Source organism: Lampetra planeri, unplaced genomic scaffold (genome assembly GCF_965212315.1).
Source record: "Lampetra planeri unplaced genomic scaffold, kcLamPlan1.2.h2 scaffold_909, whole genome shotgun sequence".
Taxonomy (NCBI): domain Eukaryota; kingdom Metazoa; phylum Chordata; class Hyperoartia; order Petromyzontiformes; family Petromyzontidae; genus Lampetra; species Lampetra planeri.
In genome coordinates this window covers 14,334-33,707 of record NW_027615731.1, presented here as the reverse complement: position 1 = coordinate 33,707, position 19,374 = coordinate 14,334, and the positions used below count along the sequence as shown (strand labels likewise).

At 53.1% G+C, this 19,374-nt stretch overlaps 2 protein-coding genes across 3 annotated transcripts; both read left to right on the top strand.

Annotated features, from left to right (window-relative positions):
- The first annotated feature begins 1,422 nt into the window (after nucleotides 1–1,422).
- CDIPT (CDP-diacylglycerol--inositol 3-phosphatidyltransferase) lies at nucleotides 1,423–15,875 on the top strand. 2 transcript variants are annotated; one of them, XM_078624677.1, is made up of 5 exons: nucleotides 1,423–1,549; nucleotides 4,456–4,609; nucleotides 7,343–7,424; nucleotides 12,635–12,653; nucleotides 13,897–15,875. In XM_078624677.1, the coding sequence occupies exons 2-5, from the start codon at nucleotides 4,473–4,475 to the stop codon at nucleotides 14,040–14,042; spliced, it is 384 nt and encodes a 127-aa protein (XP_078480803.1). In that variant the 5' UTR covers nucleotides 1,423–1,549; nucleotides 4,456–4,472; the 3' UTR covers nucleotides 14,043–15,875. The 2 variants fall into 2 exon arrangements, with proteins under 2 accessions (XP_078480803.1, XP_078480802.1); XM_078624676.1 differs by having other exon boundaries at nucleotides 1,432–1,549; nucleotides 12,572–12,653.
- Nucleotides 15,876–16,849: 974 nt separating this feature from the next.
- LOC144742211 (uncharacterized) lies at nucleotides 16,850–18,266 on the top strand. Its single transcript, XM_078624678.1, has 3 exons — nucleotides 16,850–16,855; nucleotides 16,937–17,910; nucleotides 17,986–18,266. The coding sequence occupies exons 1-3, from the start codon at nucleotides 16,850–16,852 to the stop codon at nucleotides 18,170–18,172; spliced, it is 1,167 nt and encodes a 388-aa protein (XP_078480804.1). The 3' UTR covers nucleotides 18,173–18,266.
- The last annotated feature ends 1,108 nt before the right edge of the window (nucleotides 18,267–19,374 follow it).

Sequence of the window (19,374 nt, the reverse complement as noted above, 5' to 3'; positions counted from 1 at the left end):
CTCTGGCTCTCGCTGCCTTTGCCGCAATGCCGTGGAGCCCCGTGGCGGCCACAGGCCTCTACCTGAGCAGCGCCCTGCTGGACGCAGTGGACGGATACGCCGCACGAACACTCAGCCAGAGTGAGTCACACTCACACACTAACTAGCTCACTAACACACTAACACACTAACTAGCACACTAACACACTAACACACTAACTAGCACACTAACACACTAACACACTAACTAACTAACACACTAACACACTAACTAGCTCACACACTAACTAACACACATACACACTAACTAGCACACTAACACACTAACTAGCACACTAACACACTAACACACTAGCACACTAACACACTAACTAGCACACTAACACACTAACACACTAACACACTAACTAGCTCACTAACACACTAACACACTAACTAACTAACACACTAACACACTAACTAGCTCACACACTAACTAACACACATACACACTAACTAGCACACTAACACACTAACTAGCACACTAACACACTAACACACTAGCACACTAACACACTAACTAGCACACTAACACACTAACACACTAACACACTAACTAGCACACTAACACACTAACTAACTAGCACACTAACACACTAACTAGCACACTAACACACTAGCACAATAACACACTAACACACCTACTAACTAGCACACTAACACACTAACACACTAACACACTAACACACACACTAGCACACTAACACACTAACACACTAACTAACCAGCACACTAACACACACACTAACACACTAACACACTAACTAGCACACTAACACACTAACACACTAACTAGCACACTAACTAGCACACTAACACACTAACACACTAGCACACTAACACACTAACGCACACACTAACTAACTAACTAGCACACTAAGACACTGCGGCCTCTACCTGAGCAGCGCCCTGCTGGACGCAGTGGACGGATACGCCGCACGAACACTCAGCCAGAGTGAGTCACACTCACACACTAACTAGCACACTAACTAGCTCACTAACACACTAGCACACTAACTAGCACACTAACACACTGACACACTAACACACTAACTAGCACACTAACACACTAACTAGCACACTAACACACTAACACACTAGCACACTAACTAACTAACTAACACACTAACACTAACACACACACTAACTAACACACTAACACACTAACTAGCACACTAACACACTAGCACACTAACTAACTAGCACACTAAGACACTGCGGCCTCTACCTGAGCAGCGCCCTGCTGGACGCAGTGGACGGATACGCCGCACGAACACTCAGCCAGAGTGAGTCACACTCACACACTAACTAGCACACTAACACACTAACACACTAACTAGCACATTAACACACTAACACACTAACACACTAACTAGCACACTAACTAGCACACTAACACACTAACACACTAACACACTAACACACTAACTAGCACACTAACACACTAACACACTAACACACTGCGGCCTCTACCTGAGCAGCGCCCTGCTGGACGCAGTGGACGGATACGCCGCACGAACACTCAGCCAGAGTGAGTCACACTCGTCACACTCACACACTAACTAGCACACTAACACACTAACTAGCACACTAACTAGCACACTAACACACTAACTAGCACACTAACACACTAACACACTAACTAGCACACTAACACACACACTAACACACTAACTAGCACACTAACACACTAACACACTAACTAGCACACTAACACACACACTAACACACACACACTAACTAGCACACTAACACACTAACACACTAACTAACTAACTAGCACACTAACACACTAACTAGCACACTAACTAGCACACTAACACACTAACACACTAACTAACTAACTAGCACACTAACACACTAACACACTAACACACTAACTAGCACACTAACACACTAACACACTAACTAACTAACTAGCACACTAACACACTAACACACTAACACACTAACTAGCACACTAACACACTAACACACTAACTAACACACTCACTAACACACTAACACACTAACTAGCACACTAACACACTAACACACTAACTAACTAACTAGCACACTAACACACTAACACACTAACACACTAACTAGCACACTAACACACTAACACACTAACTAACACACACACTAACACACACACACTAACTAGCACACTAACACACTGACACACTAACTAGCACACTAACACACACACTAACACACACACACTAACTAGCACACTAACACACTAACACACTAACTAACTAACTAGCACACTAACACACTAACACACTAACTAGCACACTAACACACTAACACACTAACTAACTAACTAGCACACTAACACACTAACACACTAACACACTAACTAGCACACTAACACACACACTAACACACACACACTAACTAGCACACTAACACACTAACACACTAACTAACTAACTAGCACACTAACACACTGACACACTAACTAGCACACTAACACACACACTAACACACACACACTAACTAGCACACTAACACACTAACACACTAACTAACTAACTAACTAGCACACTAACACACTAACACACTAACTAACTAACTAGCACACTAACACACTAACACACTAACACACTAACTAGCACACTAACACACTAACACACTAACTAACTAACTAACACACTAACACACTAACACACTAACACACTAACTAGCACACTAACACACTAACACACTAACTAACACACACACTAACACACACACACTAACTAGCACACTAACACACTGACACACTAACTAGCACACTAACACACTAACACACTAACACACTAACTAGCACACTAACACACTAACACACTAACTAACTAAATAGCACACTAACACACTAACACACTAACACACTAACTAGCACACTAACACACTAACACACTAACTAACACACTCACTAACACACTAACACACTAACTAGCACACTAACACACTAACACACTAACACACTAACTAGCACACTAACACACTAACACACTAACTAACACACTCACTAACACACTAACACACTAACTAGCACACTAACACACTAACACACTAACACACTAACTAGCACACTAACACACTAACACACTAACTAGCACACTAACACACTAACACACTAACTAACACACTCACTAACACACTAACACACTAACTAGCACACTAACACACTAACACACTAACTAACACACTCACTAACACACTAACACACTAACTAGCACACTAACACACTAACACACTAACTAACACACTCACTAACACACTAACACACTAACTAGCACACTAACACACTAACACACTAACTAGCACACTAACACACTAACACACTAACACACTAACTAGCACACTAACACACTAACACACTAACTAGCACACTAACACACTAACACACTAACTAACACACTCACTAACACACTAACACACTAACTAGCACACTAACACACTAACACACTAACTAACACACTCACTAACACACTAACACACTAACTAGCACACTAACACACACACTAACTAACACACTCACTAACACACTAACACACGCCATGCTGGACATGCTGACTGACCGCTGTGTGTGTCTGTGTGTCTGTGTATGTCTGTGTGTGTCTGTGTGTGTGTGTGTGTCTGTGTGTCTGTGTGTCTGTGTCTGTGTGTCTGTGTGTGTGTGTCTGTGTGTGTGTGTCTGTGTGTGTGTGTCTGTGTGTGTGTGTCTGTGTGTGTGTGTCTGTGTGTGTCTGTGTGTGTGTCTGTGTGTGTGTGTCTGTGTGTGTCTGTGTGTGTGTCTGTGTGTGTGTGTCTGTGTGTGTGTGTCTGTGTGTGTGTGTCTGTGTGTCTGTGTGTGTGTGTCTGTGTGTGTGTGTCTGTGTGTGTGTGTCTGTGTGTCTGTGTGTGTGTGTCTGTGTGTGTGTGTCTGTGTGTGTGTGTCTGTGTGTGTGTGTCTGTGTGTGTGTGTCTGTGTGTGTGTGTCTGTGTGTGTGTGTCTGTGTGTGTGTGTCTGTGTGTGTGTGTCTGTGTGTGTGTCTGTGTGTGTGTGTCTGTGTGTGTGTCTGTGTGTGTCTGTGTGTGTGTCTGTGTGTGTCTGTGTGTGTGTCTGTGTGTGTGTGTCTGTGTGTGTGTGTCTGTGTGTGTGTGTCTGTGTGTCTGTGTGTGTGTGTCTGTGTGTGTGTGTCTGTGTGTGTGTGTCTGTGTGTGTGTGTCTGTGTGTGTGTGTCTGTGTGTGTGTGTCTGTGTGTGTGTGTCTGTGTGTGTCTGTGTGTGTGTGTCTGTGTGTGTGTGTGTCTGTGTGTGTGTGTCTGTGTGTGTGTGTCTGTGTGTGTCTGTGTGTGTCTGTGTGTGTCTGTGTGTGTCTGTGTGTGCCTGTGTGTGCCTGTGTGTGTCTGTGTGTCTGTGTGTGTGTCTGTGTGTGTCTGTGTGTGTCTGTGTGTGTGTGCCTGTGTGTGTGTGTGTGTGCAGGCTCTAAGTTTGGCGCCATGCTGGACATGCTGACTGACCGTTGCACCACCATGTGTCTGCTGGTCAACCTGTCGCTGCTCTACCCTCGCTGCGCGCTGCTCTTCCAGGTGAGCATGGCGCTGGACGTGTCAAGCCACTGGATGCACCTGCACAGGTGGGTAGTGAACACACTCGCTCACTCGCTCGCTCACTCACTCACCTGCTCACTCGCTCACTCACTCGCTCATTCGCTCACTCACTCACTCGCCCGCTCGCTCACTCGCTCACTCGCTCGCTCACTCGCTCGCTCACTCACTCACCTGCTCACTCGCTCACTCACTCGCTCATTCGCTCACTCACTCACTCGCCCGCTCGCTCACTCGCTCACTCGCTCGCTCACTCGCTCACTCACCTGCTCACTCTCACTCACTCGCCCGCGCTCGCCTCACTCGCTCACTCGCTCGCTCACTCACTCACCTGCTCACTCGCTCACTCACTCGCTCACTCGCTCACTCGCTGCTCGCTCGCTCACTCGCTCACTCGCTCACTCGCTCACTCACTCCTCAGCCTCGCTCACTCACTCACTCGCTCACTCGCCGCTCGCTCACTCGCTCGCTCGCTCGCTCGCTCACTCACTCACCTGCTCACTCGCTCACTCACTCGCTCATTCGCTCACCTCACTCGCTCACTCGCCCGCTCGCTCACTCGCTCACTCGCTCACTTGCTCACTCACTCACTCGCCTGCTCACTCGCTCACTCACTCGCTCATTCGCTCACTCACTCGCTCACTCGCTCGCGTCCCGCTCGCTCACTCGCCCTCACTCGCTCACTCGCTCGCTCACTCGCCTCACTCGCCTCGACTCTGCTCACTCGCTCACTCGCTCTCGCTCATTCGCTCACTCACGTCACCTCTCACTCAGCCTCGCACTCGTCGCTCCTCGCTCACTCGCTCCACTCGCTCACCTCCTCGCTCGCTCGCTCACTCACTCACCTGCTCACTCGCTCACTCACTCGCTCATTCGCTCACTCACTCGCTCACTCGCCCGCTCCGCCTCACCGCTCACTCGCTCACTCGCGCTCGCTCGCTCACTCACTCACCTGCTCACTCGCTCACTCACTCGCTCATTCGCTCACTCACTCGCTCACGCTCGCCCCGCTCGCTCGCTCACTCGCTCACTCGCTCGCTCACTCGCGCCGCTCGCTCGCTCGCTCACTCACTCGCTCACTCGCTCACTCGCTCACTTGCTCACTCACTCACTCGCCTGCTTACTCACTCACTCGCTCATTCGCTCACTCACTCGCTCACTCGCGCCCGCCCTCGCTCGCTCGCTCACTCGCTCGCTCACTCGCCGCCGTCTCGCTCGCCTCGCTCGCTCACTCACTCGCTCACTCGCTCACTCGCTCACTTGCTCACTCACTCACTCGCCTGCTTACTCACTCACTCACTCGCTCACTCCCTCTCACCCGCTTACTCACTCGCTCACTCACTCACCCACCCACTCACTCACTCACCCACCCACCCACCCACCAAACCACCCACTCACCCACTTACCCACTCACCCACACACTCACCCACTCACCCACCCACCCACCCAATCACCCACCCACTCACTCACTCACTCACCCACCCACTCACCCACCCACCCACTCACCCACCCACTCACTCACTCACTCACTCACCCACCCACTCACCCACCCACTCACTCACTCACTCACCCAACCACCCACCCACCAAACCACCCACTCACCCACTTACCCACTCACCCACCCACTCATCCACTCACCCACCCACCAAACCACCCACTCACCCCACTCACCCACTCACCCACCCACCCACTCACCCACCCACTCACCCACCCACTCACCCACCCACTCACCCACCCACTCACCCACTCACCCAAAGGCGGCCGGGAAGGGTGGGTGCGGTGAATTGGTGAGTGGGCGGGTGAGCGAGCGAGCGGGTTGGTGGGTGAGTGAGTGGGTGAGTGAGTGGGTTGGTGGGTGGGTGAGTGAGTGAGTGGGTGGATGTTTGGTGGGTGGGTGGGTGAGTGGGTGACTGAGTGGGTGAGTGTTTGGTGAGTGGCTGTACCATTTAATTAATTATTAACACCACCACGACGTCTGCTGCAGCTCCATCCTGACGGGCTCCGCGAGCCACAAATCTGGGGGCGGGCGAGTGAGCGGGTGACTGAGCGAGTGAGTGGGTGGGTGAGTGAGTGTGTGAGTGGGTGAGTGGGTGAGCGGGTGAGTGAGTGAGTGAGCGAGTGAGTGAGTGACTGAGTGAGTGGGTGGGTGAGTGGTTGAGTGGGTGGGTGACTGAGCGAGTGAGTGACTGAGCGAGTGAGCGATTGAGCGAGTGAGCGAGCGAGTGAGTGGGTGACTGAGTGAGTGGCTGGTTGAGTGGTTGAGTGGGTGGGTGACTGAGCGAGTGAGTGACTGAGCGAGTGAGCGACTGAGCGAGTGAGCGAGCGAGTGAGCGAGTGACTGAGCGAGTGAGCGAGTCAGCGAGTGACTGAGGCGAGCGAGCGATGTGAGCGAGTGAGCGAGTGAGCGAGTGACTGAGCGAGTGAGCGAGTGAGCGAGTGACTGAGCGAGCGAGCGAGTGAGCGAGCGAGTGAGCGAGTGACTGAGCGGGTGAGTGAGTGAGCGAGTGAGTGGGTGACTGAGTGATTGACTGAGTGAGTGGGTGGGTGAGTGGTTGAGTGGGTGGGTGACTGAGCGAGTGAGTGACTGAGCGAGTGAGTGACTGAGCGAGTGAGCGACTGAGCGAGTGAGCGAGCGAGTGAGCGAGTGAGCGAGTGACTGAGCGAGTGAGCGAGTGAGCGAGTGAGCGAGTGAGTGGGTGAGTGTTTGGTGGATAGCTGCACTATTTAATTAATTATTAACACCACCACGACGTCTGCTGCAGCTCCATCCTGACGGGCTCCGTGAGCCACAAGTCTGTGGGCCCGGCCTCCAGCCCCATCCTGCAGCTGTACTACACCTCACGGGTGAGAGGCACGGTCCTCCCACTCACCACCAGCTCACCACCACCACCTCACCACCACGCTCACTCACCACCACGCTCACCACCAGCTCACCACCACACTCACCACCACGCTCACTCACCACCACGCTCACCACCAGCTCACCACCACACTCACCACGCTCACCACACTCACCACGCTCACCACACTCACCAGACTCACTCACCACCACGCTCACTCACCACCTGTACTACACCTCGCGGGTGAGAGGCACGGTCCTCCCACTCACCACCAGCTCACCACACTCACCACGCTCACCACACTCACCACGCTCACCACACTCACCAGACTCACTCACCACCACGCTCACTCACCACTACGCTCACCACACTCACCACGCTCACTCACCACCTGTACTACACCTCGCGGGTGAGAGGCACGGTCCTCCCACTCACCACCAGCTCACCACACTCACCACGCTCACCACACTCACCACGCTCACCACACTCACCAGACTCACTCACCACCACGCTCACTCACCACCTGTACTACACCTCACGGGTGAGAGGCACGGTCCTCCCACTCACCACCAGCTCACCACCACCACCTCACCACCTCACCACCACGCTCACCACCACGCTCACTAGACTCACCACCACCAGCTCACCACCACGCTCACCACACTCACCACGCTCACTCACCACACTCACCACCAGCTCACTAGACTCACCACCAGCTCACCACCACGCTCACCACACTCACCACGCTCACTCATCACGCTCACCACCAGCTCACTAGACTCACCACCACCACCTCACCACCACGCTCACCACATGCTCACCACGCTCACTCACCACTACGCTCATCACACTCACCACCACCACGCTCACCACCAGCTCACCACACTCACCAGACTCACTACGCTCACCAGACTCACTCACCACGCTCACTCACCACGCTCACTCACCACTACGCTCACCACACTCACCACGCTCACTCACCACCTGTACTACACCTCACGGGTGAGAGGCACGGTCCTCCCACTCACCACCAGCTCACCACCACCACCACCACCACCTCACCACCACGCTCACTCACCACCACGCTCACCACCAGCTCACCACACTCACCACGCTCACCACATGCTCACCACGCTCACTCACCACCTGTACTACACCTCACGGGTGAGAGGCACGGTCCTCCCACTCACCACCAGCTCACCACCACCACCACCTCACCACCACGCTCACTCACCACCACGCTCACCACCAGCTCACCACACTCACCACGCTCACCACATGCTCACCACCACACTCACCACCTGTACTACACCTCACGGGTGAGAGGCACGGTCCTCCCACTCACCACCAGCTCACCACCACCACCACCTCACCACCACGCTCACTCACCACCACGCTCACCACCAGCTCACCACACTCACCACGCTCACCACATGCTCACCACCACACTCACCACCTGTACTACACCTCACGGGTGAGAGGCACGGTCCTCCCACTCACCACCAGCTCACCACCACCACCACCTCACCACGCTCACTCACCACCAGCTCATCACACTCACCACCAGCTCACCACACTCACCAGACTCACTACGCTCACCAGACTCACTCACCACGCTCACTCACCACGCTCACTCACCACGCTCACCAGACTCACCAGACTCACCACCACCACCTCACCACGCTCACCACGCTCACTCACCACGCTCACTCACCACCAGCTCATCACACTCACCACACTCACCAGACTCACTACGCTCACCAGACTCACTCACCACGCTCACTCACCACGCTCACTCACCACACTCACCAGACTCACCAGACTCACCACCACGCTCACTCACCACCAGCTCATCACACTCACCACGCTCACCACGCTCACCACCACGCTCACCACACTCACCAGCTCACCACCACGCTCACCACCACCTCACCAGACTCACCACGCTCACTCACCACGCTCACCACCAGCTCACCACACTCACCAGACTCACCACCACGCTCACTCACCACCAGCTCACCACGCTCACCACGCTCACCACGCTCACCACCACGCTCACCACACTCACTCACCACGCTCACTCACCACCAGCTCATCACACTCACCACCACTACGCTCACCACCAGCTCACCACCACCACCTCACCACCACCTCACCACCACGCTCACCACCACGCTCACCACACTCACTCACCACGCTCACTCACCACCAGCTCATCACACTCACCACCACTACGCTCACCACCAGCTCACCACCACCACCTCACCACCACGCTCACCACACTCACCACGCTCACTCACCACCAGCTCACTAGACTCACCACCACCACCTCAGCACCACGCTCACTCACCACGCTCACTCACCACCAGCTCATCACACTCACCACCAGCTCACCACACTCACCAGACTCACTACGCTCACCAGACTCACTCACCACGCTCACTCACCACGCTCACTCACCACGCTCACCAGACTCACCAGACTCACCACCACCACCTCACCACGCTCACCACGCTCACCACGCTCACTCACCACGCTCACTCACCACCAGCTCATCACACTCACCACACTCACCAGACTCACTACGCTCACCAGACTCACTCACCACGCTCACTCACCACGCTCACTCACCACGCTCACCAGACTCACCAGACTCACCACCACGCTCACTCACCACCAGCTCATCACACTCACCACGCTCACCACGCTCACCACCACGCTCACCACACTCACCAGCTCACCACCACGCTCACCACCACCTCACCAGACTCACCACGCTCACTCACCACGCTCACCACCAGCTCACCACACTCACCAGACTCACCACCACGCTCACTCACCACCAGCTCACCACGCTCACCACGCTCACCACGCTCACCACCACGCTCACCACACTCACCAGCTCACCACCACGCTCACCACCAGCTCACCACACTCACCAGACTCACCACCACGCTCACTCACCACCAGCTCACCACGCTCACCACGCTCACCACGCTCACCACCACGCTCACCACACTCACCAGCTCACCACCACGCTCACCACCAGCTCACCACACTCACCAGACTCACCACCACGCTCACTCACCACCAGCTCACCACGCTCACCACACTCACCAGCTCACCACCACGCTCACCACCAGCTCACCAGACTCACCACGCTCACTCACCACGCTCACCACCAGCTCACCACACTCACCAGACTCACCACCACGCTCACCACCACCTCACCAGACTCACCACGCTCACTCACCACGCTCACCACCAGCTCACCACACTCACCAGACTCACCACCAGCTCACCACCAGCTCACCACACTCACCACGCTCACCATTACCTCACCACCACGCTCACCACGCTCACCACCTCGCTAGGCTCACTCACCACGCTCACCACCAGCTCACCACCACCAGCTCATCACACTCACCACCAGCTCACCACCACCACCACGCTCACCACATGCTCACCACCACACTCACCACCACACTCACCACCACACTCACCACCAGTTCACCACCACCACCACCTCCCCACCACGCTCACCACATGCTCACCACCACACTCACCACCACACTCACCACCACACTCACCACCAGCTCACCACCACCACCTCACCACCACGCTCACCACATGCTCACCACCACACTCACCACCACACTCACCACCACACTCACCACCAGCTCACCACCACCACCTCACCACCACGCTCACCACATGCTCACCACCACACTCACCACCACACTCACCACCAGCTCACCACCACGCTCACCACATGCTCACCACGCTCACTCACCACGCTCACTCACCACCAGCTCATCAGACTCACCACCACTACGCTCACCACCAGCTCACCACACTCACCACCAGCTCACCACCACCACCTCACCACCACGCTCACCACATGCTCACCACCACACTCACCACCACCACACCAGACTCACCACACTCACCACACTCACCACCACCTCGCCAGACTCACCACCACCTCCCCACCAGCTCACCACCACCTCACCAGACTCACCACCACCTAACCACACTCACTGATAATGATGATGATGTCACTGATGATGACGACATGCTGATGATGATGATGTCACTGATGATGACACTGATGGTGATGGCAATGATGATGATGACATTGATGATGACATGATGACGATTATGATGATGATGATGTCACTGATGACGACACATGATGATGTCAATGATGATGATGATGACACTGATGATGATGTCACTGATGACGACACATGATGATGTCAATGATGATGATGATGACACTGATGATGATGTCACTGATGATGACGATGATGATGTCACTGATGATGACAATGATGATGTCACTGATGATGACGATGATGATGATGTCACTAATGATGACGATGATGATGTCACTGCTGATGATGATGACACTGCTGATGATGATGATGTCTCTGATGATGATGATGACACTGCTGATGACGATGATGATGTCACTGATGATGACGACGATGATGATGTCACTGATGATGACGATGATGATGTCACTGATGATGATGATGATGTCACTGATGATGATGTCACTGATGATGATGTCACTGATGATGATGTCACTGATGATGATGTCACTGATGATGATGATGTCACTGATGATGATATGCTGATGATGATGTCACTGATGATGACGATGATGATGATGACGTCACTGACGATGACGTCACTGATGATGACATGATGATGATGTCACTGATGATGATGATGATGATGTCACTGATGATGTCACTGATGATGATGATGTCACTGATGATGATGTCACTGATGATGACATGATGATGATGTCACTGATGATGATGATGTCACTGATGATGACGACATGATGATGATGTCACTGATGATGACATGATGATGTCACTGATGATGATGATGTCACTGATGATGACGACATGATGATGATGTCACTGAAGATGACGATGATGACATGATGATGATGACGATGTCACCGACGACGACGTCACCGACGACGACGTCACCGACGACGACGTCACCGACGACGACGTCACCGACGACGACGTCACCGACGACGACGTCACCGACGACGACGTCACCGACGACGACGTCACCGACGACGGCGTCACCGACGACGGCGTCACTGATGACGACGACGTTTCCCAGCCCGTGCTGTTTGTGATGTGTGCCGGCAACGAGCTCTTCTACTGCCTCCTGTACCTCCACCAGCACTGCAGCGGGCCCAGCGGTACGCCACAACCACCACAACCACTAGCACCACAACTACCACAACCACCACAACCACCACAACCACTAGCACCACAATCACCACCACAACTACCACCACATCTACCACCACCAGCACTGCAGCGGGCCCAGCGGTACGCCACAACCACCACCACCACAACTACCACCACAACCACCACAACCACAATCACCACAACCACAATCACCACAACCACCACAACCACAATCACCACAACCACAATCACCACAACTACCACCACCACAACCACCACCACCACAATCATTACAACCACCACCACCACAACCACCACCACAACTACTACCACTACCACCACCATCACCACAACCACCACAACCACAACCACCACGACCACCACCACCACAATCATTACAACCACCACCACCACCACCACAACCACCACCACCACAACCACCACCACAACCACCACAATCACCACAACCACCACCACACAGACACCACACAGTGTTGATGATGATGATGTTGATGGTGCTGCTGGTGATGGTGGTGATGGTGGTGGTGGTGATGGTGGTGGTGGTGATGGTGGTGGTTGTGGTGGTGGTGATGGTGGTGTTGATTGTGGTGGTGGTGGTGATGGTGGTGGTGGTTGTGGTGGTGGTGGTGATGATGGTGATGGTGATTATGTTGTTGATGTTGTTGATGTTGATGGTGACGAGAATTGTATTTTATTATGTTTTAGGTGAAGAATGTTTATGTTGTTGATGATGGTGACGATGGTGACGATGTTGACGATGTTGTTGATGTTGTTGTTGTTTATGTGGTTGTTGTTGTTGTTGACGATGTTGTTGTTGTTGACGTTGTCGATGTTGTTGTTGTGGTTGTTGATGTTGTTGTTGATGTGGTTGTTGTTGATGTGGATGTTGTTGTTGGCGTTGTTGTTGTTGTTGTTGGCGTTGTTGTTGTTGTTGACGATGTTGATGTTGTTGTTGATGTTGTTCTTGTTGTTGTTGTTGGCGTTGTTGTTGTTGTTGACGATGTTGATGTTGTTGTTGATGTTGTTGTTCTTGTTGTTGTTGACGATGTCACCGTAGTGCTGGGGGTGGGTGCGGTGCGGTTTATGATGATGTTGTTGTTGTTGACGGTGACGATGTTGATGTTGTTGTTGTCGATGTTGTTGTTGTTGACGTTGTCGATGTTGTTGTTGTTGTTGTCGATGTTGTTGTTGTTGTTGTTGTCGTTGTTGTTGTCTACCCTGCCACCGTAGTGCTGGGGGTGGGTGCGGTGCCTCTGCTGTTGTTCCTCACCGCCCCCGTCTGCCTCCTCAAGACCCTCATCAGCTGCGTCCACCTGGTCAGCGCCTCGTCACACATCGCAGCCCTGGACGCGCAGGAGCGCAAACGTCGCTCCTGAGACGGTGGTGTCATCATCAGCAGCGTCATCGTCATCATCATCGTCATCATCACCATCAGTGTCATCATCGTCATCATCATCATCATCGTCGTCATCGTCTTCAGTGTCATCATCGTCATCATCATCATCATCGTCATCGTCTTCAGTGTCATCGTCATCGTCATCATCATCATCGTCGTCGTCGGCAGTGTCATCGTCATCAGCAGTGTTATGGTCATTATCATCGTCATCATCATCATCGTCATAAGTGTCATCATCATCATCGTCATCGTCGTCGTCGTCGTCGTCGTCGTCGTCGTCGTCGTCGTCGTCGTCGTCGTCGTCGTCGTCATCGTCATCATCACCATCAGTGTCATCATCATCATCGTCGTCATCGTCTTCAGTGTCATCATCGTCATCATCGTCATCATCATCATCATCGTCGTCGGCAGTGTCACCGTCATCAGCAGTGTTATGGTCATTATCATCGTCATCATCATCATCGTCATAAGTGTCATCATCATCATCATCGTCATCATCATCATCGTCATAAGTGTCATCATCATCATCGTCATCATCATCATCAGCTGCGTCCACCTGGTCAGCGCCTCATCACACATCGCAGCCCTGGACGCGCAGGAGCGCAAACCTCGCTCCTGAGAGAGCGGTGTCGTCGTCATCAATGTCATCGTCATCATTGTCATCGTCATCATCATCAGCAGTGACATCGTCATCATCATCATCGTCATCAGTGTCATCGTCATCATCAGCAGTGTCATCATCATCATTATCACATCAGTGTCATCATCGTCATCATCGTTATCAGTGTCATCATCATCAGCAGTGTCATCATCATCATTATCACATCAGTGTCATCATCGTCATCATCGTTATCAGTGTCATCATCATCAGCAGTGTCATTATCATCGTCATCATCGTCATCATCGTCATCATCATCATCAGTGTCATCATCGTAATCATCGTAATCATCGTCATCAGCAGTGTTATGGTCATTATCATCGTCATCATCATCGTCATCATCATCGTCATCATCGTTATCAGTGTCATCATCATCAGCAGTGTCATCATCATCATTATCACATCAGTGTCATCATCGTTATCAGTGTCATCATCATCATCAGTGTCATCATCGTAATCATCGTAATCATCGTCATCAGCAGTGTTATGGTCATTATCATCGTCATCATCATCGTCATCATCATCGTCATCATCATCGTCATCATCGTTATCAGTGTCATCATCATCAGCAGTGTCATCATCATCATTATCACATCAGTGTCATCATCGTTATCAGTGTCATCATCATCAGCAGTGTCATTATCATCGTCATCATCGTCATCATCGTTATCAGTGTCATCATCATCAGCAGTGTCATCATCATCATTATCACATCAGTGTCATCATCGTTATCAGTGTCATCATCATCAGCAGTGTCATTATCATCGTCATCATCGTCATCATCGTTATCAGTGTCATCATCATCAGCAGTGTCATCATCATCATTATCACATCAGTGTCATCATCGTTATCAGTGTCATCATCATCAGCAGTGTCATTATCATCGTCATCATCGTCATAATCGTCATCAGTGTCATCATCGTCATCATCGTCATCAGCAGTGTTATGATCATTATCATCGTCATCATCAGTGTCATCATCATCAGTGTCATCATCATCACATCAGTGACGTCATCATCATCACATCAGTGACGTCATCATCATCAGTGTCATCATCGTCACCAGCGTCAAGGGGGCGTGGTCTAGAGAGGAAGGGGGCGTGGTCTAGAGAGCAAGGGGGCGTGGTCTAGAGAGCAAGGGGCGTGGTTTAGAGATCAAGGGGGCGTGGTCTAGAGAGCAGGGGGCGTGGTCTAGAGAGCAAGGGGGCGTGGTCTAGAGAGCAAGGGGGCGTGGTCTAGAGAGCAAGGGGCGTGGTTTAGAGATCAAGGGGGCGTGGTCTAGAGAGCAGGGGGCGTGGTCTAGAGAGCAAGGGGGCGTGGTCTAGAGAGCAAGGGGGCGTGGTCTAGAGAGCAAGGGGGCGTGGTCTAGAGAGCAAGGGGGCGTGGTCTAGAGAGCAAGGGGGCGTGGTCTAGAAAGGAAGGGGGCGTGGTCTAGAGATGAGGGGGCGTGGTCTAGAGAGGAAGGGGGCGTGGTCTAGAGAGCAAGGGGCGTGGTCTAGAGAGGAAGGGCCGTGATCTAGAGAGGAAGGGGGCTTGGTCTAGAGAGCAAGGGGGCGTGGTCTAGAGAGCAAGGGGGCGTGGTCTAGAGAGCAAGGGGGCGTGGTCTAGAGAGCAAGGGGGCGTGGTCTAGAGAGCAAGGGGGCGTGGTCTAGAGAGCAAGGGGGCGTGGTCTAGAGAGCAAGGGGGCGTGGTCTAGAGAGCAAGGGGGCGTGGTCTAGAGAGCAAGGGGGCGTGGTCTAGAGAGCAAGGGGTCGTGGTCTAGAGAGCAAGGGGGCGTGGTCTAGAGAGCAAGGGGGCGTGGTCTAGAGAGCAAGGGGGCGTGGTCTAGAGAGCAAGGGGGCGTGGTCTAGAGAGCAAGGGGCGTGGTCTAGAGAGCAAGGGGCGTGGTCTAGAGAGTAAGGGGGCGTGGTCTAGAGAGCAAGGGGGCGTGGTCTAGAGAGCAAGGGGGCGTGGTCTAGAGAGCAAGGGGGCGTGGTCTAGAGAGCAAGGGGGCGTGGTCTAGAGAGCAAGGGGGCGTGGTCTAGAGAGCAAGGGGGCGTGGTCTAGAGAGCAAGGGGGCGTGGTCTAGAGAGCAAGGGGGCGTGGTCTAGAGAGGAAGGGGGCGTGGTCTAGAGAGGAAGGGGTGTGTAGATGATGGTTCGCAAGATGTCGTGGCCTCTCTGTGTCCACCCTGACGATAGCGGCTGTGTGTGTGGAGTCTCTCTCTGCCCGTGGTAGTCACCCCGTGGTGGTGGTGGTGGTGAGTCTCCACCTCCTCCACCACCACCACCACCTCTTCCACCACCTCCACCACCTCTACCACCACCTCCACCACCACCACCACCACCTCCTCCATCTCCTCTATCTCCTCCTCCACCTCTTCCTCCACCACCACGACCTCCTCCTATACCATCTCCACCACCACCTCCACCACCTTCACCTCCACCACCTCCATCTCCACTTCCACCACTTTACCACCTCCTCATTCACCACCTTCACCACCACCACCTCCTTCACCACCACTTCTACCACCACCACCACCACCACCTCCACCACCATCTCCTCCATCTCCTCCACCTCTTCCTCCACCACCACGACCTCCTCCTATACCATCTCCTCCACCACCACCTCCACCACAACCTCCTTCACCTCTTCACCACCACCACCACCTCTGCCCCCACCACCTCCATCTCCACCACCAGCACCACCGCCACCACCGCCACCACCACCACCTCCTCCACCACCACCTCCTCCACCACCACCACCACGACCTCCCCCATCTCCTCCATCTCCTGTTCCTCCACCACCACCACCACCACCACCACCTCCTCCACCACCATCTCTATCTCCTCCTTCACCTCTTCCTCCACCACCACGACCTCCTCCTATACCATCTCCACCACCACCACCTCCACCACCACCACCACCACCTCCTCCACCACCACCACCACCACCTCCTCCACCACCACCTCCTCCACCACCACCACCACCACCACCTCCACCACCACCACCACCACCACCACGACCTCCACCACCACCACGACCTCCTCCATCTCCTCCATATCCTCCACCACCACCACGACCTCCTCCTATACCATCTCCACCACCACCACCACCACCTCCACCACCACCTCCTCCACCTCCTCCATCTCCTTCATCTCCTCCATCTCCTGTTCCTCCACCACCACCACCTCCATCTCCATCTCCTCCATCTCCTCCTCCACCATCACCTCCACCACCTCCTTCACTTCTTCCTCCACCATCTCCACCTCCTCCACCTCCTCCACCTCCTCCACCACCACCACGACCTCCTCCTATACCACCTCCACCACCACCACCACCTCCTCCTATACCACCACCATCACCTCCTCCACCACCATCACAACCTCCTCCACCTCCTCCACCACCACCACCACCACGACCTCCTCCTATACCACCTCCACCACCACCACAGGACATGCTAAAGTAGATTAGTGAACACGACTCGTCGTGCCGTGACTTGTGGTTGTGGTGGTGGTGAGTGCTTCTGGATATTTGTTGTGCAACCAAATAAAATCGTACACCCGTGTGTGTGCGTGCGTGTATACGTGTGTGTGTGTGTGTGTACGTTTGTGTGTGTACGTGTGTGTGCGTACGTGTGTACGTGTGTGTGTGCGTGTATATGTGTGTGTGTGTACGTGTGTGTGCGTGCGTGTGCGTGTATACGTGTGTGTGTGTACGTTTGTGTGTGTACGTGTGTGTGCGTGCGTGTGTACGTGTGTGTGTGCGTGTATACGTGTGTGTGTGTACGTTTGTGTGTGTACGTGTGTGTGCGTACATGTGTACGTGTGTGTGTGCGTGTATATGTTTGTGTGTGTACGTGTGTGTGCATACATGTGTACGCGTGTGTGTGTGTGTACGTTTGTGTGTGTACGTGTGTGTGCGTACGTGTGTACGTGTGTGTGTGTGTGTGCGTGTATATGTGTGTGTGTGTACTTTTGTGTGTGTACGTGTGTGTGCATACGTGTGTGTGTGTGTGTGCGTGTATATGTGTGCGTACTTTGTGTGTGTGCATACGTGTGTGTGTGTGTACGTGTGTGTGCATACGTGTGTGTGTGTGTGCGTGTATACGTGTGTGTGTGTACGTTTGTGTGTGTACGTGTGTGTGCGTACGTGTGTGCATGTGTACGTGTGTGTGTGTACGTTTGTGTGTGTACGTGTGTGTGCATACATGTGTACGTGTGTGTGTGCGTGTATACGTTTGTGTGTGTACGTGTGTGTGCATACATGTGTACGTGTGTGTGTGTGTGCGTGTATACGTGTGTGTGTGTACGTTTGTGTGTGTACGTGTGTGTGAATACATGTGTACGTGTGTGTGTGTTTGACAACAGAGACTCCGAATCAGTGTATGCCGATGATCTGGTAATAGCTGCTCATTCAGAGGAGGAGTTGGAGACGCTGCTGCTGAGACTGGAGCGTGCCACTAAGAGGTGGGGCCTTACCATCAGCCCCACCAAAACTAAGCACCTGCCTGGGTATTTTGTACCATCGGACACTCCACCCCCACAACTCCCAATCGGTGATGGGGCAGTCGTGGAGAGAGTGGAGAGTTTCCCATACCTGGGCAGTGTGCTCATGACCGGCTGCAGTTTAACAGCAGAGGTCTCACCCCGAATCAGTCGAGCGGCATTATCTTT